Below are 23728 nucleotides of genomic sequence, written 5' to 3' on the forward strand. Positions count from 1 at the left end.
GTAGGCTCATTTACCAGCTGATGAAGGAAATTGTCCTCTATACACTCTAGGAACTTCCTAGACTGCCTCTTCTGTGCAGTATTGAGCTCCTAGCAGATATCCGGCAGGTTAAAGTCACCCACAAGAACAAGGGCCGTCGATTTTGAGACATCTGCCAGCTGCTTGTAGAATAATTCATCTCCTTCATCGTCCTGGTTGGGTGGTCTATAACAGACACCCACAAGGATGTCAGCCTTGTTGGACTTCCCCCTGATTCTGGTCCACAGGCACTCAACCTTGTCACTGCTGACCTCAAGTTTAACAGAGTCGAGTGACTCTCTAACATATAAAGCCACCCCTCCACCTCTCCTACCCTGCCTATCTTTTCTGAAGAGCTTGTAGCCACACATAGCAGCACTCCAGTCATATGAGTCATCCCACCATGTTTCTGTGATGGCAACTATGTCATAGCTTTCCTGCTGCACGATGGCTTCCAGCTCCCCTTGTTTGTTGCCCATACTGCGTGCAATAGTGTACATGCACTTCAAGTGGGCTGCTGATTTCCCTCTTAATTCGGGCTTTCCATCCGTAGGCTGATCTTTGGAGAGCCCAGTTTCAATCCCTTCCCCCTTCAAACCTAGTTTAAAGCCCTCCTGATCAGCCCTGCCAACTTATGGGCTATAGTCCTCTTGCTCTCCCTAGAAGGATGAAGCCCATCTGATTTGAGGAGACTAGGTACCACGGAGCTTGCCCCATGGTCAAAAAACCCAAAATTTTGATGGTGACACCAATCCTTAAGCCACCTGTTGATGAGATGGGCATTCATTCACTCCCTGACCAAAATTTTCTGAGGGTGCGTAGCTATCTTTGAAATTTTACCAGACTCACTGTTAATTCTCCAATATAGCAAGCGATGTGAAAGAAAAAAATAATATGGGCAATATACCAGTGGTTCTGATTCTTCAACTCAATCATTTTGTGGTGTCTTTGTCTCTATGTTTATGTTTTGTGCAGTATGTCAATACTCAGAGTTGTTTGATTTTAGTGTGTTGATTTGTGTGTGTGGAGGGGATTTTTTTAATCTTTTTCAAGCCTCTGAGATAAAATTTATTTTTTTCCATCTTTATCTAGAAAAGCCCTTCTGGTTTGTTTTCGCATGCAGACTTGAGTTTTCATTTTTGTGTTTAAAGGAACTTGGAAGTCCTCCTTATTTTTCCGTTGCCTTTTTTTTTTTAATTGAAAGTAATAGTGAAAGGAATACAAAGATAGCAGTCCCACCAATATTGTTTGAAATTAGATACAACTAATGATTCAAAAATACTTATTCTTTTAAAAATTAAGAAAATTGGATACTGATGTGAGATTTTTCAGCTTTCCAAATAGACGGTCTTGTGAGCATGAATAGTTTGGAACTGTCATTTCCTATGTTTTTTTCTTTTTTGACTAACTGACATTGAAGAAAATTAATGCTCTGAAGGAGCTTTTCCTTCAGTTGAAGAACTGGAAGATGTGGGGCAGTTCTATAGAAGCACATTTCTAAGATATCTCTGACCTCTTTAAGTGGAGATGGTGAGTGAATTGAAAAAATACATAAAGACAGAGTAGAGGAACATATCTGTACATGACTGTGTAAGTCGCGTTCCACAAGTAATCCAGTAAGAAGCTTAATATTCAACTAAAAAGGAAAAATCAAAGGGTCAATTAAAAAGTAGACTGCATCATAAAATAAAAGTGTGTCAGTGTTTTTGAAGGACTGACATGCCATCCCTCACCTACATGTGCTTTTGACCCCAACATAGTCCTTCCTCCTCTTACAAAGCTGAAATTACATGTTGTGTTAGAACCCAGTCATAACTAAACCCCCAAACGAGGTGACTTTTCATCTGAAGAAGCTTCAGAAGACCTGGTTTCAATCTGTTCCCGGCCACAGAGAGACTACCAGACCTAAACATGTGTCTGTCCTGATCCCAGAGGCAATCAGAGGGAAACCGCGCGGTGGGTTAGAGGAATGAAGGTTCACTTCTGCCTTCCTGAATCTGTATCATTCCCAGAGAGAAATTATCTATATTAGGGAGCGTGCAGATGTGCTGCAGCCAAAGGGAGTGGAGGTTCCTTGCTGCAAGCTGTGGTTTTATTCACCAAATATCTCTTTACTCTCATCAGCTTTCACTGAGGCTGTTAACTACAGTTTTCCTCCTATCACTGTGGTCGGCTAATCCAATGACAAATTTTAAGTAGATTGGGCTATTGCAGCAATGCATTGGGTTGATTGGTAGAAACTGCAGAGAACTCCTTCTGTTACCGTCACATTTAAGTAAAAGCTGAGCAGCATTAAAGAATTCTATAGTCCATTTTATAACTGGTACCATTCTTAGTTTTTCCTTAAAGTATTTTCAAAACTACTTTAAGTCTGTACATCAACTGAATGTCTGTGTGAGATGTCCGTAACACCTGAAATAAAGTATTCATACATATTTATATATACATTTAAATTGTAAGTTAAGAGATGGTAGATGCATAAGGGGATTCTACTCTCTCTGGTGTACAGATCACTGAAATAGTGTAAACATCTCTGTCTTTTCTCCTGCTGCCCCAATCGCTTTGGTCACCATCACCTCGCTGCAACCTAGTGATCTAAAAAACAAGGACTGGCGGTGACAAAGCATCAGAGGGAGGCTAAAATCTGTGTGGCATGTGACATAGAGAAAAGGTCACATTGCCCTGCATCAGCCCTCTCTTAAGTCAAGTTAATTAATGGTTCTTTTTTTTTCTAATTCAACTGGATGTGCCTCGAGGTAAAGTGCTATTTGTAACACGCCACATTCCGGAGCCACCCAGCCTGACACCAGTTCTGCCCTTTCATATCTCCTATGTCTTCAGGCCAGGAGGCATCAGCTGAGCCCTCCACTCACTTTTCAGGTGTGTGTATTGCTCTCAGGTCAGCTGGCAATGGATGATAATGAACCTGGTCTAGGCGGCTTTCCATTAAAAATCCAAACACCAGCATGAGTTCTGTGGAGCAAAACAGACCAGAAATGCAAAAAAAGTCTCAAGTGATAGGCCACAATAATTTCAGTCTTCTTGCTTGTGGACAAGGAATAGGCTCCTGTCCATAGCAACAAAAGAGCCACCTGTGGAGCATCTGAAGAATAAGGGAGATGGAAACACATGGCCAAAATATGTCCATGTGTCTGTGGTCCAGTACCTGCCTCTCATCAGCTCTGCTTCCACCTTGCCTGGGAGGTGTGTTCCTGCCCTGTCCCTTGCGTGCTTGTGCACAGACATATATTGGCTGAGGTGATGTTCATGACACTGGAGCTGCTTAGGGTCCTACCGAAAGATCTGACCTCATGCTCCTACCATTCTTGCTTCTTTGCTCATGCTTCTGAGTCCTGCTGGCACTGATGTCCGCTGTGGATCATCCCTGCCTGTGCTCAGATCAAAAGTTTTTGTGCGCACTATGCTGTATGGTTAAAAGAAACACCAAACTGTTTTACTGAGGTTCACAGTTCTCAGCCAAGGCAACGGCAGACAACAGGTTGTCCTCTCCAAAATCCACCAGTGTCAGAGTCCTGCTGATATGGCCATTCCCCACCTCATCCCAATCTTGCTCCTGTATTTGCTCAGCCTTTCTGGAAGGAGGATTTCCGTAGCTAGTTTGGTTTTGTGGGAGTTTATGCACACACATCTTTATGCACACACAATGTTCCACCTGGAGAAGAAAAGGCTCTAAGGAGACCTTATTGTGGTCTTTCCAGACTTAAAAGGGGCCGATAAGAAAGATGGGGACAGACTTTTTAGCAGGGCCTATTGTGACAGAAGAAGGGGTGATGGTTTTAAACTAAAGGAGGGAGATTCAGGCCAGACATGAGGAAGAAATTTTTTACACTGAGGATGGTGAGAGCCTGTCCCAGGTTGGCCAGAGAGTTGGTGGACGAACTATCCCTGGAGACATCCCAGGCCAGGCTGGACGGGGTCTGAGCAACCTGAGCTGGTGAAGATGTCCCTGCTCATAGCAGGGGTGGCACTGGGGGAGCTTTGAGAGTCGTTTCTAACCCAAACTGTTCTATGATGCTACAATCTCACCCACCGTTCCTCAGAGCATCTTGATTAGAGGGATGCCCATGCATTGGTTGAGGAGGGGGCTTATTTGATGGCATCATTCATCAGTTTCCCATAGTTACATGAGGCCATAACCTCACTGAACTCAAAGATTACAACTGATTATTGAAGATCAGTGTTGGATGAAGCTGCATCAGCCAAAAGAGACACCAGCTGAGTAAGGACAGGAAGCTATTACCAGGTTTGTTCTTGTGGTGACTCCAATCCTCCCAGCTCTTCGTCCCTGTAGTAATTAAGGTGTAGTGAGTAGGCATGTCTCTCTTCAGCTACTGTCAACCTATTCCTTATTTCCATCAGGGAGATAATGGCTAGTCAGGAACTAGATTGTCCCTTCTCTTCCGATTGAATTTGAAACCTGCTTTTGTGACAAACAAAAGGCACATGACAACAACCGTTCCTGCCTCTCTCTAATCCTTTTAACAATCACCTCAAATTGTTTTTCTCCACTTAAAATATTTTTCTAGTGCAAGAAAATGTCAGTTTCAGCCTTGTAAACTACTAAGTGAACGGTAGTATTTTGCAAAAATTACACAACAAATTAAAAATTAAAATCTGAGCATGAAAATTTAACAACCTCCAACAACGTCGGGACAAGGCCAAACATTTCAAACAAGGTCTGCTTGGTCTTTGCCTCTGGGTGTGAACTCGTCTTTCAAAGGGGCCCAGAATTAATACTGGTTGCAGTTTTCCCTGTTCATTTCCTTCAACTTGAGATGATACCTCTCTAATCGACGTGGCCTGTGCTCTCTGTTGGATTTTACAGGAATTTTGTGGTCACAGCAGCACTCCCCTGGGCCAGGCGTTAATGTGGATAGAGGCCGTGCCCATGATAAAATAAATAAAGTGATGCCAGGCCACAGACATGTATACACAATCCTCTGCTCTGCAAAAACATTTAGAACAGCCCCTGGTATTCTGTTGTCCTGGGCCAATTAACACCCTCCCAAATGATTCTCGGGTGCAGTTTGGGAGCTAACGTGTGCCAAGGAACATCCCCCATTGGTCTGTTGGATGAATCCATTCTGTTTTGAAAGCTGAGAGGGTTTAATAGATGAATGCAGCCAGACCATGTCAGTTGGCCCCAGTGTCTGGGAATACTCCTGGGCACATTTAATTTACTAGTGAAGATGTAGCCAGCATGTCTCTTCAGGACCATCCATTACTTATATATCCGTGTTGAAGATTATTTTTTCTTGCACTAGTCTGATCGTATCCCACTGCCTCTGGTTTTAAAGCGCTTATTTTTCCTTTTTGGCTGCTGTAGCTCATCTGGTATGTCATCTGCTCTCTTCATAAATCTGCGCTGCATTGTCTCACATGTTCCTCAAAGATGCTCACATTCTAAGAGCTGCTTTTTTGTTGGTTTCATTTTGCTTTGGTTGGTTGGTTTGTTTGTTTTGTGTTGTTGGTTTTTGTGTTGTTTTTGTTTTGTTTTTCCATTCTGAGCTGATTAAATGACCCTGATTACAGCCAATTAAAAGGCATCCCTTCTCTTTTGCAACCTGTGTGTTAAATTTTTGAACAGTTTTTTGTCGTTTTCTGCCTTTTTGTCATTCTCTCTGATATGTTTAGATGTCAGGAGTTTGAATAGTTGCTAGGAAAATCTGATGACAGCCACCTCATGTTTAACCCTACCAGTAATTCCTGAGCTGTCTGGAGTGGGATAGTTCTCATAAGAACATGGGAGAGCATGGTGGTGCTGATCTGCACAACGTGGCTGCAAAGATCTCACATCTTCTGACTACCTTTATGCTGGTGAACTACAAAGCATCAGAGACAGTTTTATGGCCCTGGTGCCAACTCTAAATGCGGACACATGCATAATTAATAACTCCCTTATTCTCCAGCCCAGACTGGTCGCATCCAAACTGAGATGGTCACAAATCATGCTAACCCTCATACAGCTACTCAAAACTGTTTTGGCCAGTGTTAGTTGATCTAGATAAAAAAGAATGCCGAGAATTCTTCTAGGAATAAAAGATGTGTGTGACTGAGTACTAGGGCTAAGGCATAAGCCTTCATAAGTCTCAGTGCACCTCTTTTTAAGGCTGGTGGAAAACTTTTGTGTCCTATTGTGCTCCCGAAGGTCAAATTGAGCCTGTAAAATACATGGTTAAAGCTTTTTGAGAGCTTTCAGCACAGGCAGCATGTCTAACATGCCATCACCTCCCCAACCCAAGATGAAGAAATGTCTCTACAGCAATTCAGATGTTTATTCTGTTTGTATATTTCTGTCTTCTGTGAATGAAAGAAATCCAACCCACCAAAAGCTTGGATGTTGTTGTTCTTGGCTGCAGTGTTCATAGCTGGTTCGAAGTTGTTTTGTTCCTCTTCAGTTCCCATTGGCATCACTAATGTTGAGAGTGATTCCTCATTCTTATGGGAGAGGTTTGGTGTCTGGGAGGAGAAGGACTCTGAAAGGCTGCAGTTCTCCTCAAATCCTTCCTATTGATGTCTCAGATATGGAATAAATCAAGCACATTAACCCAAAGGAAACCCAACCCAACCCAAACCAAACCAAAAATATAAAGGAAGCAAAGGAAAGGACTGATATATGCCTTCCTGTTCTTATAGTGATTTGTGTTTGTTAGGACAGGGAGCAGACAGATTTGGGGAGTACAGGAGATGCCTGGACATTCTTCAGAATAGTATTTTCCATTGATACTACTTGTTTGAATTGTACATAAGGGTAGAACGAGTACTATTCTGGTTCACAGCACATTCTGTGCAGAGACTTCTTGCATATAGAATGTTTCTTTTAAACCTCTTCACTAGTTATTAAGTTGATGGAATAGACATCTCACTTTTGGTGTTTATTCCCAAAATTACTGTATATGCTTTGGGAAAACCTGGGAAAATATTAAATAACTGGGCTTGAATTATATGAAGAATATGATTATTAAACCAGACTGTAGCTGTCAGGTCCTTGGAAACCTTTCTTCCAACAGCAGAAGAAGGTGAAGTCCTGCATTGGGTTTGAAGGCTGGACCCTCAGCTCCCTTTAGGGCTCAATTCCTAAACAGTAAAGCTCCCTTTATCTTCCTGCTCTCTTTCAGATCTAAGCTATCTGAGTAGTGTCTCACTGTCAGTTTTTTGGAGCACAGTGAAGGGGAGCTCCATCTCCATAGACCCCTGGCTATAACTCATAAATCAGATAACTCATGCCCTTCTTGTTCCAGTCCAGCACTCTAAGTTTGCACAGATCAGCAGAACGTTCACTAAATGGTCATGTAAACAACATTGTGGTTAAACACTAATCTCTGATACCTAGATGGCTGGTACCTAGATGGCTGGTAATGCCCAGAGTTAAAATGAGGTTGTGGTGCCTCAGGAATGAGGCACAGGCTTTGACAATACAGATCTGATCAACGTTCATATGCCCCTTAGACGTCTACTGGATGCTCCTGCAAAGGTCAGGTGTCTTTAGTGCTCTCCCAGAAGGTTTTTAATGGAGTGAGCTGCTCACTTTTTTTCCTTTCTCATAATTTTTTGAGGCAGAATCCCCCAGCCCCCCAGGCAAACAGCCAGCCTGAGGCCAGATATTCGCTTTAAAATTATGATGAAGCTTGAAATAAAACACAGCCAGGCACTGAACCCACTAATGCTCAGTCCAAAGGTATTAAGGCTGTTGGTTGATAGAGACAATATCTAGTTCTTGGAAATGTTTTGCTTCCAGCACCTTGGGTGATTAGGAAGGGAGGACTAGGCAAAAAAGATAATGATTCCGTATTTGCTGTGGAAATGGCAAGTGCAATTAGAATTGCCAACTGAGTAGTGATCAAAATTCTGATTAATTACTTACTGCTATTTCACAGAGAAGAAATTAGTGCGTATCTAATTGGCATTACTGAAATGTATTATGTGCCTCACTTGCATAAATTAAATGTAAAGAACAAATCTACTGCATGTATATGAGCGAGAAAGAGAGGGAGCAAAAGAGAATGTATGATGCCGGGCACGATCCTCAGGTGATTTAAATCAGGACTGCTCCAGTGAAGTCCCTGAATGGTGAGGCTCAGACCCATGATGTTAAAAGTACTTTGATTTGGGTGTTTAACTGAGGGTCTGCGCTATATAAAAAGAGAAGGTCAGACTAGAGGATCACAGCAGCCTTTCTGCTGGTCTTATCGGATCTCACTCTATCAAAACCAGTCACAGCAAATCCTGTTTTCAGCTCATGATGCCGCCGCACCAGCCCCCACCATACCATCAGAGACTTCCTATCGCATGATTTGCACTTGCTTATTTATTTCAATTTCAGCCCTGCACATGCTCTAGGCACATATACAATAATGGCAATTACACATTGTATAAAGCACATCAATAATTTTAGTATGAAAGAGAAGGAAAATGCAGAGCTACAATTCCAGGGCTTTAATCGTCAGGACCACATTATGTCAATGAAGCAGGGACATGGAGGACTGATTAGATAAATTCCTCCTTGCAGTTCCAACACCCGGCACTGAAGTACCCACCATGTTCTGAAAATGAAATGTATGCATTAAAAATGTATCTGCATCTATTTTCCCTCTGGTGTCTTTTTGGTTTTTCTAACAAACAGAATCTTACGGACAAGAAAAGGAAAAAACATCCCTAGATGGGAACTTTGGCAGTGCATCAGCTCTTTATAAAGAAGTAAGCATGATACCTCGGTGGAGGGAGCTGTTGATATCAGTGGAGATCAGATGAGCCTCCTGCTCCCCACCACCCCTCAACCAACTTTTATTCTCTGAGTAGAAATGGGAAAAAGGTTGCAAAAGTGGTGAAGCAAACAGACCCCCTCATTTACTGTTGCTTTGAAAGAGGTTAATTTCCTAAGCAGGAGCCTAATTCTGCTTGCACACTGTTGGTGTAGCTATACCAAATTTAAAGAGTCACACCAGTTCCCTCCAAAATTGCAATAAAATCAAGCAGCTATAGAAATTGCCTTGCAGTGCCTTGCCAGTATCCTTGCCTTTTGCCTGTCCCCATTGTGGTGGCATTCTAACCGTAAAATATTATTTTTTTCTTTTATTATTCATTTAATAATGAACTGGTGTCTGACCTCTTAAACAAATATTTCACTTCTGCCCACTTGAATCTGAAAGGACACAACCACCACCAGTCAGCTCGGATGTTCTTTCTTTTCCTATCTCAGTCTTTCTTATCTCCATGATCAGCTTTTCTCTGTCTTGCTCCCCTTCCAGACAACTTTATTAAATTCAGATCTCTACTTCTGAGGCCTCTGTGTCTGAGCTCCTGTTCCATGTGAGCCACCAAAAAAAAGAATATATATATATATATATATATATAAAAACAAGATTCCTCTAAGTTCCTCCTCTTCTGAATGCCCTTGGTAGCACAAAGATCCTTTCCACGGAACATCCTTCTGGTTGGATATTCAGTTACATACCACAGTGCTGCCATAATTATTAACCCTTTTTGGACCTCAGGGAAACATAATGTGCTAGAAAACACCAATTAATTCTTGACAACAGACAACATATGCCTAACATAATCTACTGCTCTTTTGTGCAGGATTTGGGTTGGAAAGTGAGATCTCTGCTGAAAACTCTTCCCCAGAGGCATGATAGAATAGAATAGAATAGAATAGAATAGAATAGAATAGAATAGAATAGAATAGAATAGAATAGAATAGAATAGAATAGAATAGAATAGAATAGAATAGAATAGGATTGAATTACTTGGTCTTTCATAGAGAATGGTTATTGCCCAGATGTCTCGACAAGGTACTGAGTATACTCTGGCTCTGGAACAAGCCTTTTCGTGCTAATGGGATACAAACACAATCTACAATGCTACAGCCTGATGTCCTCTATGATTGCCAGGTGAGGATGTGAAAATAAAGCAAACCCTACCAGATGGAATCTTTTTGTTGCCCCTTCATACTGGCTTCTTCATGGCACTGTGGGAGCTGAGAGATGCTCTGATGACCCAAACCAGCAGCAAATCCCTTGCAGGTCCCAGCTGAGAGCCTGCCAGCTAAGATTTTCAATTGGTATGCCCAGAAGTTGAAATATATTCTGATACTGTTGATGCAAAGAAATAAAAAAAAAAAAAATAAAAAATCATGCTTATGCTCATCTTATGTATCTGTCTGGCAATGCTGGTGTTATACTAAAAAGCTAGAACCAAAATTGTCCATACTGGCAGTTCTTTTCGTAAAAATTAGATAATATAGACTATTATGTGTGAAGGGCATCCTTTAAATTTTGGTAGGATGCCTGAGCGAAGCGGCCTTTAGGAATCCTATATTGCTCTGCCTATCTTAGCTCTGTTTCAGTGTCAAGCGCTAAAAAATCTCAAAGAAACAAATCTGCCTACTGCACCTGCCTGCTTTCCTGTGGACAGACAGTGTATTCCCACATGGCAGCTTTGAATGAAATTTTGTAGCAATTGAATATTTGTGCGCTTAACCACATATTCAGGGAAATTATAAATAAATACGCACTACCCCAACACTAAGAGTCTCAAAAATGTTATTGACTGTTTTAGCGCTTCAGCGTAAGATACACCAATATTTTTATTTTTTCACAGCAGTTTGGAGGATGAAATCATTTCCCCATGTAGGAATGCAGCATTATAATTTTATTCTCGGATAGGGTCAAAATATCAGCTGTTTTATATTGACCTAAGCATCAAGCTGTCGTCAAATAGACCACCTGAGGAAGTGGCCTGCTGTGAATGCATTTTAACCTTCCGAACAGAAACATCCAAACCTTTGCAAGCACAACCTCCAGAAATTACAGAGAAAAGCAGAGAACAAATGGGCTTTGCTTTTAGTCCCTTCAAGCACCACACGAAGGGCCATTGCTTCTCTTTTCTGTTTCCCATTGCAGGCTGGCATGTTTTCAGACTAAACATGTCCCTGTAACCTAAAACCCAGCCATCATTTATGGGAGTACCCTGTGCAGCATGGTTAATAAATAAAAAGTGAAGAAAAATAAAAAGACAGCCTTTCCACTATTAACAAAAGACTCTTCAAAGCTATTCTTTTGCTCTGGGCTTTTACAATAATAAGCTGAAAAAATACATTAGAGAGTAGACTCCTTTCTAGCCACTTCATATTTCATTTTGCCTCTCACTTGTCTATTTATTTTCACGTCTTTCCTGATTACTTCTCAATTGTAGAAAGACAACATTAGGCACAATGAGTTTTAAATATACTCCCTGGCCAAAATAACTCCAAGGGCTGTCTGAAATTTCAAACAGCTCGCTAGTAAGTCTAGAATAAAATGCAAAGGGAGTGATGTTTGTTAATCAGAGAGGGACACTCAAGACTGGGTGGGTGTTTGAGCACTCCACCAATGTCATTGTTCTTCTTCATGGAGACCACACCACTCAACTAGGATCAGTGTGACTCTGAGTTCATTCATGTTTATATGAAGATGAAGTACTCTATCTGATAAAGTACAAGAGATGTTCCAGCTCCAAACCTACTCTTTTCCTGTTGGAGCTGTCCAGAAGAATTTGATGGGACAAAGAACATGTCTTGGACTACCTAAAACAAGCATACACCAGTATAACAATAATTTGCAAAAGAAAGCCTTAAAACTTCTTCAAACCATCTTGCAAGTGTTTGAAGTTATATATGAAAACATCATTAGGATCACAGATCTTCTTGAAGTAATTTTTAACCCTGGTATCTTCTCTGGACATATTCTAAACTGGGAATTTTGTCCTAGTAAACGCCTAAAAGCCTAAAATATAGATACACTGTGATTTCTGACAAAGCCCTCAGAAGCCTGATCTAACTTTGTAGTTAGCATTGTTCTGAGCAAGAGGCTGAAATAAATGATATCCAGAAACCTCTTTTTTCCTAAGATTCAATGTGGGCATGGTATTTTAGGACTATGCCTACAAACTTATTTGATTTTCTTGCACGTGGTGTTTGAAACCAGTCTCCTTCTATCCCTGTACCCATGTTGGTTCCAGAGGTTAGAAACTACTTTTTTAGGCTCTTCTTGTGATTGCTCAGACGTCTCTTTTGCAATAAATTGCCTACTTCTGGGCTTTCCAAGGTATTTTGCTCAGTGTGCCTTTTGTTTCCAACGTGAGCCGTACTGCCCAGCAAACAGTGCCACAGTCTGCAGAGTGACTGCTCAAGGCATAGGTGGGAACATCTGGATCTAGTGGCTTAGACATTGTAGCTACAAAAGCCAAGTGCAGAGTTTGATCTTTTTAAGGGTATTTCTCAAAAACTTGTTTGCAGGCTGTTTAGACCTCTGTCAGGGATAGGGGGACTTTTTGTTGTTGTTATTATTTTCTAGATTAATGTGGCAGTGGCTTAATTTCCTTTATGGCTTTACCCTTGTACATAACTGGAGAAGATGGTTACTTCAGAGGTGTGTACGGAGTTATCATTTCTCACTTATTTCAGAATGGGAACACCTATCACCCTAGCTGTTCTGCAAACCTTATTAGCTACATCATTAGGAGTTGGGCTTATTTCACCTAATTTGAGCTGTCCAAATACAGGCTTTCAGTCCAAATGAGCTGTATAGGCTTCCCATATAGCGAGTAGAGACAGATACCTCCAGAAGTGATATCATCTACCCAAGGGAAAGCAGGAATGAATGACCCTCTTAAAGTCTCTTCTCTGTCTCTCTCTCTAATGATTATTGTCTAGATGAACAGCTTAGCCTAGACAATTAGCTTAGACTAGATGCTTAACATTTAGGCAGCTAAAATTAATGTGATGAATCCCATTCTATGTGCTCAGATAATGACTCTAGCCTTTGTATCTCAAATTTTATCTCTTCAATATGTTTTCATAGGTGTTCAGATTCTGGGCTATGCTTTCAGATTAATTTCAACTTCTAAGGCTTAAAATACTTGCCTCCCATTACTGTTCATTGTCATAAATATGTCATGGGATATTATAGCTGTCTGTACCTGTAATGAAATCCTTCTGCTTTAAAATTCAACTCCATAGCCCATACAGGACTAATATTGCTGAAAATCACCCTAATAATGTCACAGGAACTCTTGTGCTAGTGAAGATTTCTGTCATGAGCATGGGCTCTAGGACTGCCCCTTCAGCCAAGGCAGGTGCAAATAAAATTTTAATATTTTTTATAACTTACCTGGAGAAGGAAAACAAGGAAAAGTAGGAAAAGAAGGAAAAGAAGGAAAAGAAAGGGAGAGAGAGAGAGAGAAAGAGGGAAGGGAAGGGAAGGGAAGGGAAGGGAAGGGAAGGGAAGGGAAGGGAAGGGAAGGGAAGGGAAGGGAAGGGAAGGGAAGGGAAGGGAAGGGAAGGGAAGGGAAGGGAAGGGAAGGGAAGGGAAAAGGAAAGGAAAGGAAAGGAAAGGAAAGGAAAGGAAAGGAAAGGAAAGGAAAGGAAAGGAAAGGAAAGGAAAGGAAAGGAAAGGAAAGGAAAGGAAAGGAAAGGAAAGGAAAGGAAAGGAAAGGAAAGGAAAGGAAAGGAAAGGAAAGGAAAGGAAAGGAAAGGAAAGGAAAGGAAAGGAAAGGAAAGGAAAGGAAAGGAAAGGAAAGGAAAGGAAAGGAAAGGAAAGGAAAGGAAAGGAAAGAAAAGGAAAGAAAAGAAAAGAAAAGAAAAGAAAAGAAAAGAAAAGAAAAGAAAAGAAAAGAAAAGAAAAGAAAAGAAAAGAAAAGAAAAGAAAAGAAAAGAAAAGAAAAGAAAAGAAAAGAAAAGAAAGAAAAGAAAAGAAGACAAGGCTTCAACTCAAGAAGTCACCTCAGCCATCCATTTGATCTAAAGTGATATCTGTAATTGCAATTTTCCCAAAAGAAATTAATGTAATTTGCTAAAAAACCTTTTCAGTTGTGTAAATTCTACCGGGTTCCTAATCAGCTAGTTTCAAGGCCTTACTATCTTTTTTTTTTTTTTTTTTTTTTTTTAACTGAAAAGATATTTTTTTAATTTGTGACCTAAATCTCTCTGGTTAAAATACTAATACCTTTTCTTGTTCTTTCTACATTGAACATGGGAAAGCAACCTTCCTTCCTTCCTAATCATTTCTATAAAGCTTCTATAAACAAATTACACCCTTTTATATACTAATTGAAATGTCTGCTGTCTCCCTGGGCTGAACTTGGGGTATTTTGAATGTGTTTGTTTAAAAGGTATATCTGTAGAATAAAAAAGCTTTTAAATAAAGTAATTTTACAGAAAAAAAAAAATGTACATGGTCAAAAAATATAATTTTTCAGGTAAAGCTGATAACAGTAAAATTTTCTATTTAGTCAAAGTGTTCGATTTGTTAATGAAAAACAAGAGGGAAAACAATTTTAGGGCAAATGCGGAGCTCTATTCTGTGCTCTCCTTCATCTATGTCTTATAAAAATAATTGTCCTTTTTAAGCGTAATTGTAATCCAAATACTTCCAAAATCTACAGGTATTTGGTGTTTTCCTTCTGGCCCTTCTAATGGAAAATTGTTCTGTCTTTGTGAGTCTGTTCCCAGGACCAAAAAACTGTTCTCATTGGGAAGAAATTATAATAATAATAATGGTAAAATGGAGTTCCTTGCAAATTTTATTTTGAGGCAGTTCATTTTATTTTTGCAGAAGAAAAGGATGATTTGTCTTTGCAGTGACTGCAGGACAGGGAGGGAAAGAGAAGCTGGGAACCTTTCCGTCCATAACAAAAACTGGCAGCGATGGTCCTAATAGACTTCAGGTTTATTTGACTAACTCTTTCACCATTTGTCAGAGAACATACTTTTGTTTGTGGTAAGAAAATTTACCATCCTTTAAATAATATAATAACGCCAAGGAAATAACTCAGCAACCCCATCCTTAAATGCCAGCTCTAATTGCTAAAGAATGCAGCTGTTGTGAGAAACTGCTGATGAACGGAGAACTCTCTAGTTGCTCCATATTCCTTGTGACATTTACGGATGCTACGTTTCTTCCCATTCACCGTTTTTAGTTCTTTTTTTGTAGTTACTCTTGCTGAGTAACTAAAGAGTTAAGTTAAAGAGTAACTAAGAGTAAAGAGAAGCTGAAAACCTTCCTGTTCATAACAAAAACTGGCAGCGATGGTCTTAATAGACTTCAAGTTTATTTGACTAATTCTTTCACCGCTTGTCAGAGAACATACTTTTGTTTGTGGTAACGAACCATGCTCTTTCCTCCGCCTTTTCTCCAGCAAGTAGCACCAGCCCTAGTGTGGAGCACACATTCCTGTTATGATGTTTGCTGTCAGACTCATTTATTTATGCAACCACTGTGCCCACAAGCAACCCTGAAAGATTTCAGAGCCCTGGTGTGGGGTCACGAAAGGGAAAACGAGGGGGAGGGTGAAGCCTCCACTGGTTATGAGAAAGGAACTGACACAGGAAATGGTCACATATGGCACAGATTTATTGTGTCCGGGACTTCCCATTCAAAACTCATTATATCCACAGCTCAGAGCAGCACATGGCATGGATGCTTTCATTTTTAGGTCTGGCGTCTTGATGAAGTTGCTGTTCTGCTTTCGGGTGGTGGTTTTGTCATTTCTTGGCTGGAGAGACGGTGACTGGAATCACGTTGGCAAAGGCTTTGCCATTCGCTGCCTTTGTGTTGAGCCCCAGTTATCAGTTTGACTGAAGCTTCACAAATAGGTTTGTTGGTCAGGAGGAGAGAAAAATCCTGGGCTTTAAATACACCTAAAGGAAAACAGGATTATCTTGAGGGAAACAACAGGAAAACCTTTGGTAGTGACGTAAGAAACAAATGGCTAGTCGAGGAGCAGCATCTTTTTTTTTCAAAGCTGAAATATTTTGGATTAAAAGTTGTTTATCTTTGCTTTTTTTCTCTTTCAATCATTTTTCCTGGGAGACAGGATCCCTGTCACACCCAGCTATTGGCTTTTTAAATTATGGTTAATGGCTTCAAGAGGTTTGTGAGAATAGTTTGTATTATCTTCTTCATAAGAACAACTAAAAGCTCCGTTCAGGGCCCTGTCCATCCTTCTTTGCAGACTGATGGACAAAAAGCCACTATTTCCACCCCTTAGCTGTGTATTGTTACCCTTCAGGAAGGCTATGGAGACCCAAATTATCTCTCCCATGCTGTCCTATGACGGTTCACTCTGTCCCATGCACTTCAGTCTCTTGTCCCACTTTTGATAGCATTACAGTAGGGTTTATGGTAATGACTCCTCATTCTCCTTCATTCTGGGTTACAGCTTAATGGTGCTTTATTTATCTCGTTTTTGGGAACTCTCTGAAAATCCACCGAATCATGAAGTGTAGTTCAATTACACTGCTTCATCATTTTTATCTCCATGCACAACTTAATGTCAGGTGATGCTTCTTTTTTTCACCATATCGGATTTATTCCCTAAGTAAAAATTATGGGGAACTTTGTGTTTTCAGTTTGGCTAAAAAGACCCAAGTTCCCTAATCATTAATGATAATGCAGACAAAAATCCTCCATAATTGTGTCTTTCTGATTAAGTTTAATAAAATGATAACCAAGCTGCTCTGGGCTGACAATACCAGGAATGGGCCTGGTGTTTGTTGAGTCAAGCAGCATTAGATTATGGACACTGGATATTCCTGGTCACTCCTGATACATCAAGAGAGCAGCTCCAAACCCAGTTTGGTCCCAGGTAACCCAGCAGTATCCAAGACAATTCCTGGGCATTTTCTGGAAATTAACACGAGTCAGGAGCTGGTCCAAAAGGGCAGTTTGGAGGTGGACACTGTGTTTTGGAGGGTCAGTGGCTTTAACACTATGGGAGTACCATGCCAGCTGGCCTCAGGGACGAGGAACTGGCCTTGGCACCAGTTATTTTATTGGTTTTGATGCATGCAATGCTCAGTTCCATCCAGCCCAGGTATTTCCAGGTGCGATCACCTTGCTGTGGTAGCAGAGCATTTCAGGAGTTCTGTGACACTACAAGGAGCATCTCTTAATTCAACCTAGACACAAGGCCTGCACTGGTTAACCTAACTAAAGGGTATTTCAGATTTATTGAGCCACCTCCTTTGAGAGGGCTCAAGATATATTATGGCCAGGTTATTCTTCTTCACAGATTTTCGCATGTTCGTGTTGCAGGTTTGATATTTTCTCTCAAATATGAAGACCAAAGATGATGTCTCTGACTCAAGAGGTTCCTAACCTGTAAATAGCCGAAAGCTTGAGGAGCATTTTGGTTGAACATTGCTGTATACATGCTTTCTTCCCATTCTCTTTCTAGAAGACTCTTTTTGATCACTCTTAGAGAGCAATCTGGCCTCAGGGGGCTTCTAGTCTCTCTTCTTAATACTTTGCTTGTGCACTTATGCCTTAAGGTCAAGAATGAGTTATTACTATAGTCTCTGGAAAATGGAAAACTGAAGTTTTTTGTTCACAACTTGAAAGGAAATATTATCATTTGTAACACATATGCCTTATCTCTCAGGCGTGAGGGAGCTCTGAAGAGTCAGTGCAAGCATTAAAAGTGTATAACCACATGATAGATGTAAGTAATGCTTGATTTAATGGCAAATAAATAGTAGTGATGTGTGTGAATATATCAATGCACGCAAACAATAAACGCAAGAAAAAATATTTCACCTACTACACCTATTTTTCTATGGATTTTTATATGGAAGAGGAGGGTCAATGCAGATCTTGTGATGTATAATAAGAGTGAGCTTATACTACAGACTTTCCTTCAGTGAAAGCTCTAATAACTGTTTTTTCTCTACTTGGGCACCTATTTTTACAAAACTTGTAGGAACATAATATCTTTGAGTCCACAAATGTGAGTGAAATTGGCCAGGGGGTTCAAAGTTTTTTATGGAGGAACGATAAAACAGAAGAGCATAAAAACCCACGCAGTGTGGTGTTATGAGACTCATTTCCTTCTAAGATAATTTTCTTTAAAAGAATGAATTAACAGCCTAAAGCAATCACTCTGTTTTTATTTACATGGTCCCTGCTACGAGTTTATGTGTGTATCTTTATGTGTGTATCTCACACACGTATGTACACAAATATATGAGCAAGTACACATGCCACCACAAATTCCCATGTGTGTGTTCTCAACACACCCGTGGTGAGAAACCCACGTTAAATAAGTTACTTTGCATTCCATATTGGTGTGTTTATCCCCCATGGGAACACTGTTAAACTCAATTGAGTGATATCGCTAATTTACAGTCAGTGGGGTTTCCAAAAACGATGGGAGATTCCTTGTTTTGGCATCTGCTGAAGGTGATGGGAATGTTTTCATTTATGGGAAACATCCAAGCTCAAGAAACATAGAAAACCATTTGTATAGAAAAAACAACTGACCTCAGAATAATTTACCTTCACTAGATTTCTAATGTCCTGTTGCTGAGCCCCTTTTTTAAAAAAAAATTATATATATATATATGTGTATATATATATATCTATATGTATTTTATTTCACATTGAATGTCAGCAGGTCAAAAGGAACAGTTAATGTTGATGAATATTTCCCCCTCAGCAAAGATATATGCTGGCCAGCCCAAGGCCAATGAATTGCAATTTCTAAACAGTGTCTCATTTATCTCTCCCCTCCTCCTCTACTCACTTTTATATTTTTGTAACTATAATTGTAGTTAAATTAGAAATAACTGACGGGCAAATCCAGTCGGATGGAAAGAAAATTGAGGGAGATTTATTTTATTTTGATAAAAAACTGGCAATGCCTTTTGTTTTTGTCAAAAAAAAGACTTTACTTCTCCTTGTACCATGAATTGTGAAATCTATCATGAAATGGGTAAAAATTATTGAAGGAAATGGTGGTGTGAACCTGAAGGGGAAAATCATTAATGTTGATGTATTTCATTCAATTTTAAATGTAGAATTTATTTTATTTTATTTTATTTATTTGTCGTTGGGGAACTTGGGAAAAGGCAGGAGGCTTGCAAAGGACTCTATGTGCCTTTAAGTCAAAACATCTATTTTAAAAATACTCTTCCCTCCTTCCCTTCTGCTCCATTTTTCTAAATAAAGGATATGAGATGGTGGTGGTGGTGGTGGTTTTTTCCTAAGCAAAGAGGACCCCCTCGGCGCATTTTTCTTTTCAAATGTGAAATGAGGTGGAAAATCCTCATTTCACGACAGGAAGGACAAATATTGACACAAATTTAATATTTGTCAGGAGCCCTAGAAGCAACCTGAGTGCTAAAGATCTCATATAGAGATACATGTTTGTATGTCTATGTGTGTGTGTGCATGTACGTAATTAAATAATAAACTTGACTTGATGATGGGGGAATCTGCAGAAAAGCAAAGTTTATTCTCTGAGGCTGAGGAAATAGCTGCAGAGGGTGGACACACTCACTCTCCAAGGATTATTTTTCTCTATTTCATGCACTAAAGAGGACACACATATGCCACACGTGCCCATGCAAGCACCTGACAAACACTTGTCCTCTTTTTCTGCAATTCCCAATATGACATTTCATCTCACCTGTGCATCGATTGCTACAGATATGAACATTTTCCCATCTTTCTTACCCATTTCTAGACTCCACATTTGACTCACATATGTCAAGTTTATCTGTTTCCCCGTTTTTCTTTTATTTCTCCGCTCACACACGCGTGTGTGCAAACACACAAATATAACCTGTTTAATCTAATTTCACCCATGGTGGGGGGGATGCTTCTGGAATTTATCGCTGTTATTGTTCATTGCCAATGTAAATAGCACATGTCACCTCAATATTCAGTGGTCACTCAGTATTTATTAAGTCCTGTCCACTCTGGCCTTTTTTAGAGGAAAGCCCCGGGGCAGATTAGCTGCTGGCCCTGACACGTCACTTATCTGTTCGCATTGATTATGAGAGTCAGCTGTGGCCAGGACTCACTTCTTCCTTCTCCTCTCAGACCCCTCTTACAAGCACCCCTGCTTGGATTTTCATGAGGAAATAATCAGATTAGGGCTTCAGCGGCGAGTTCATATGGAGTTCTCTTTCTCCGATGTGCTACTAACTGAATAAACGTGTTTTGCGGTAAATTGTAAATGACGTTCTGATTACTAAGGCCAGCACGGGTTTCATTTAAAAGCGATCGAAATTGCAGGCTGCAGAAATTGTGACTGGCAGATAAAGCCATTTGGAAGGAGACGAGCAACGATACGTGTGTGTACGGGAAACCAAGCAAACCTACTTTGCAAGGCGGGCAGGGCAAAGAAGAGTTGCAGGGAAATCACAAAATATCAGCTAATCCCATTTGCAGACAAAAGCAATGTCACCGGGGGGAGACACGGGGGGGTTTCCGGGACAATACCGAACATCTCTTAGCACAGAGTTTCCACTTCTGCTGCTAAATGAAGTTGCTTCTCCTTCTCCTTTTGCCCCTGGCACATGCCGATAGCAAAATACTTACAGTTCTAAAGCAAGAAAAAGGAAAGAAAGGCAAGAAAAACTGAAAGAAAATATCAAGCTGGTATCTAAAAATAGGGGCTTTTGCACAAATCTTCTCTGACTTGGACCTCTTCCCTGAACAAAGCTTGAAATGTATGTAATTTAATTGCTTTCTTCGGTGATGTGCAGAGTGATGGCTCATTCTAGGAAACGCTCACAGACCTGGGTAGTGGTTTGCACATGAGAAATCCCCTTGAAATAAATCATAGGTGAGTGTCCACAGGATCCAGGCATCGAGATGTGACTATAAGCAGAGCCCAGCCTTATTTCTCATAGTTCATTTCTTTTCCAGGAGACTGATATTTTCTTCTCTTTCACAGCTGTAATTTTTTCTTGATAGGAGAATGCCATTTTATTCATCCAAGAGTTTGTGACTCTCAAGGATGCTGCTGTCCCTTTCATTTTTAATCATTAGCGTCAAGCATCACTGATCTGCACATACATCCCCAGAGCTACAAAATGAGGAACACAGAGTTAATTTAGATATTGGCCATGCTTTGCCTAACATGTTTGTGAGCACAGCTAACTAGGGAAGGGGCAGGCTTGAGGAGGGAAGGAGGATTATAGCTGGCTGCAGCAGAAAATTCCTCCTTTGATATTATTTTGAAGAGAGGAAGGAAAAACAGAAACACACATCTTTTCCTAAGATGCCCCAGGCAGAAATGTTTATGTTTTTGGTGCCCATATCTGAACTCATTTACTTTTATTCTCTCTTTGTAATCAATGATGATCTCATCATTACAGCCTGAGGCACAATTTCTCTAATCTTAAAGCAGACACCCGTATTTGGTCAGATGGAGCATACCTGAATTCAGAAGACTTTGTGAATTGCATCTCTTCTTTACATATCCTTCCATAAAAGGACCCTCTTGTGATTTGTCTCCACAGACACTTGGGATGGGATTCGGTGGCAAATTCTGATGTGAATGGAAGTGTCTTAGCTCCTATTATTATCAGTGAAAAAAATACCTAAAATATTACCTTAAGTGGTTTTTGCACTGCCATGGACGGTGTGTTACATCTACAGATGTTGCAACACCCAAAGAAGTCCAGGTGACATTATGCACTTGTGTTTAAGTGACAGGATCCTACCTCTGGTCAGTAAAGTTGGAAGACTGTAAAGGGCAATCCATCTGACAAAGCAGAGGTATTTTAGGATGAACTTCCTCGCTTTCTGAATTGCTTTGTCTGTATTGATCGCAGTGGGGGCTTAGACACTTGGAGCACATGTAAGTGTCTCCGCAATTTGTAGGTGTCTGAATCTGGTGCTTTCTTCTAACTCTAAACTTGGTGAGTTTGTTGACCGCTGGAGTAGATTAATGATGTTCTGGTCTCTTCTAATTTTTTTTGTTTGGTTGGTTTTGTTTGTTGTTGCCTGCCTGGTCTTTCAATGGTGGCCATAACTTGATATCTGGAAAGAACAAGACAAGTGTATATGGCACTTCTCTGTCGTTCATTTTCAGCCTTCAACCATTTTCAGGTAAAGGACACCTCGAAGCAGATGTGCTTTCTGCCTATTTAATATCCCTTAGTGTCCAGGCTTCTCTTAAAACTATGCAAAATTTTAGCACCAGCAAAAGTGTCTTTGAACACTGAATGGGAAAACAAGCAGCTATAGCACAAATTGTTAAGATGGTGTCTGTAACAATTCACATGTTTTTTTCTCTCCCCATCTCTATTCTCTTCCAGGAATTTACAGAGATGACAGCAAGTGTATCTCCAAGCCCTCAATAGAAGGCTACTTCTGCAAGGAGACAGATCATGCACTCGTCATCCTAGAAAACTTGGACCCTGGTATGGTCAGCCAGAGACTGTTTCCAGTGGTAGCAATGACTGGCACCTTTATGGACACCTTCAGTGAAATGACATGGCATGCGTCATGTTATCCTGAAGAACATCACTCTACTATCTTTTCTGTGTTGCCATCCACCCAACTTACTACAATTTGCTTCCCAGACCTAGCACCTCTGGCTTTCAGACTCTACCTCCTCAGCGGCCAAAACACAACCAGACTGCCCCTTGCTCTATTCTACAATGAACCACTCAGCCTTCGTGTTTTTGTTCAAGGGAAATACATCTCTCCAACACCATATTCTTTCTCACTGAATGAAAGGGCAGGAGCCAATTATTTTAGCTTTGAGGACAATCTTCTCTATGTTCTCCTGCATGAGAAGGAACCTGTAGAAATAGTTGCTAGCCTTTCCCTTCTTGTAGCGTTCACTGTAACTGAGGCTGTTGGAGAAGAGGGTGAAGTAAATACAACATGTCGATTGGCCGATTTCCTGAAGGTTGGCCATGACAAAGTCAGGGTGGTCCATCATGTGCTGGGAGGTGAAAGCATGTTGAAGGTAATTTCAGCCAATGCTAGCAAAAAGAGATATCACTGCCCTGACATGGCATTTTGTACTGCTGTTCATAGCAGGTCTAACTCACAGAAATTAGGAAGAGGATCGGACAATGTCCAAGCTCTACAGCCATCTGATGTAGCTGGTCCATCACGAGTGCTCATCATTGAACTTGGTGATCCACCAGGCCATCCAAAAAATGAGTTAACAAGTGATATCTTAAAGAGTTTGGCCAGAACAATTATCAACTCTCATCAGAGTGGAGACCTTCAGAGAGGCCTTGGCTTGCCAGTTGATACTTTAATGGTGACTCAGCCTGCTTTAGTGTTTTCAGCAGAAGACAGCAACAGGTAAGTACCAGATGCAATACTAGCAGTTATTGATTTAAGTGTAGTGAGGCAATTTAACCACTTTATGTGCTTATTAAGATAAGGAGTAAGTTCTCTGTTGACTGAAATATTGCTAACCATCGTGAAACACATTATAAAGTTTCCATAACAGAGACATGTCCAAGCTGGACCCCTGACTGTGAATTACTGTGTTATTCTGCCGGTGCTCATGGATCTACACAGTGCAGAGGTGTCCATGTTGCTTTAAGCCAGGAACAGAGTTCCCAGATGTTTACCTTAAAATTCTAAAGTATTTGATAAAGTCAATGTTTCTCAAGAAGTTCAGGCTCTTAAATTTTAAACAATTAAATCTACAAATGTTTATAAATTGATGTAGCATAAGGGACGTACTACAAAAAAATGGGTTGTTGCCTTAACTACCTTGCAGGTTTAAACCTTGATTCACATATTTTTAAACTTAAAGGCCAGAGAGGATTGTTTAATCTTCTACTTTGATTTTCTGCATGACACAGGACACTGCTTTTCACTTTGGTACCTCACTGTCGACCTTTCTTTTGGGCTAAAATACTTATTCTAGAAAACCATCAGGTCTTGAA

At 40.5% G+C, this 23728-nt stretch overlaps 1 protein-coding gene across 2 annotated transcripts in view; it reads left to right on the plus strand.

Annotated features, from left to right (window-relative positions):
- PKHD1 (PKHD1 ciliary IPT domain containing fibrocystin/polyductin) overlaps positions 1–23728 on the plus strand; it is a 278356-nt gene that overhangs the window by 226698 nt on the left and 27930 nt on the right. For both annotated transcript variants that reach the window (XM_065055657.1, XM_065055656.1), the window contains exon 60: positions 22127–23132. In XM_065055657.1, the coding sequence (XP_064911729.1) occupies positions 22127–23132 (1006 nt within the window). The remainder of the gene's footprint in view (positions 1–22126; positions 23133–23728) is intronic.

This window comes from Columba livia, chromosome 3 (genome assembly GCF_036013475.1).
Source record: "Columba livia isolate bColLiv1 breed racing homer chromosome 3, bColLiv1.pat.W.v2, whole genome shotgun sequence".
NCBI lineage: Eukaryota > Metazoa > Chordata > Aves > Columbiformes > Columbidae > Columba > Columba livia.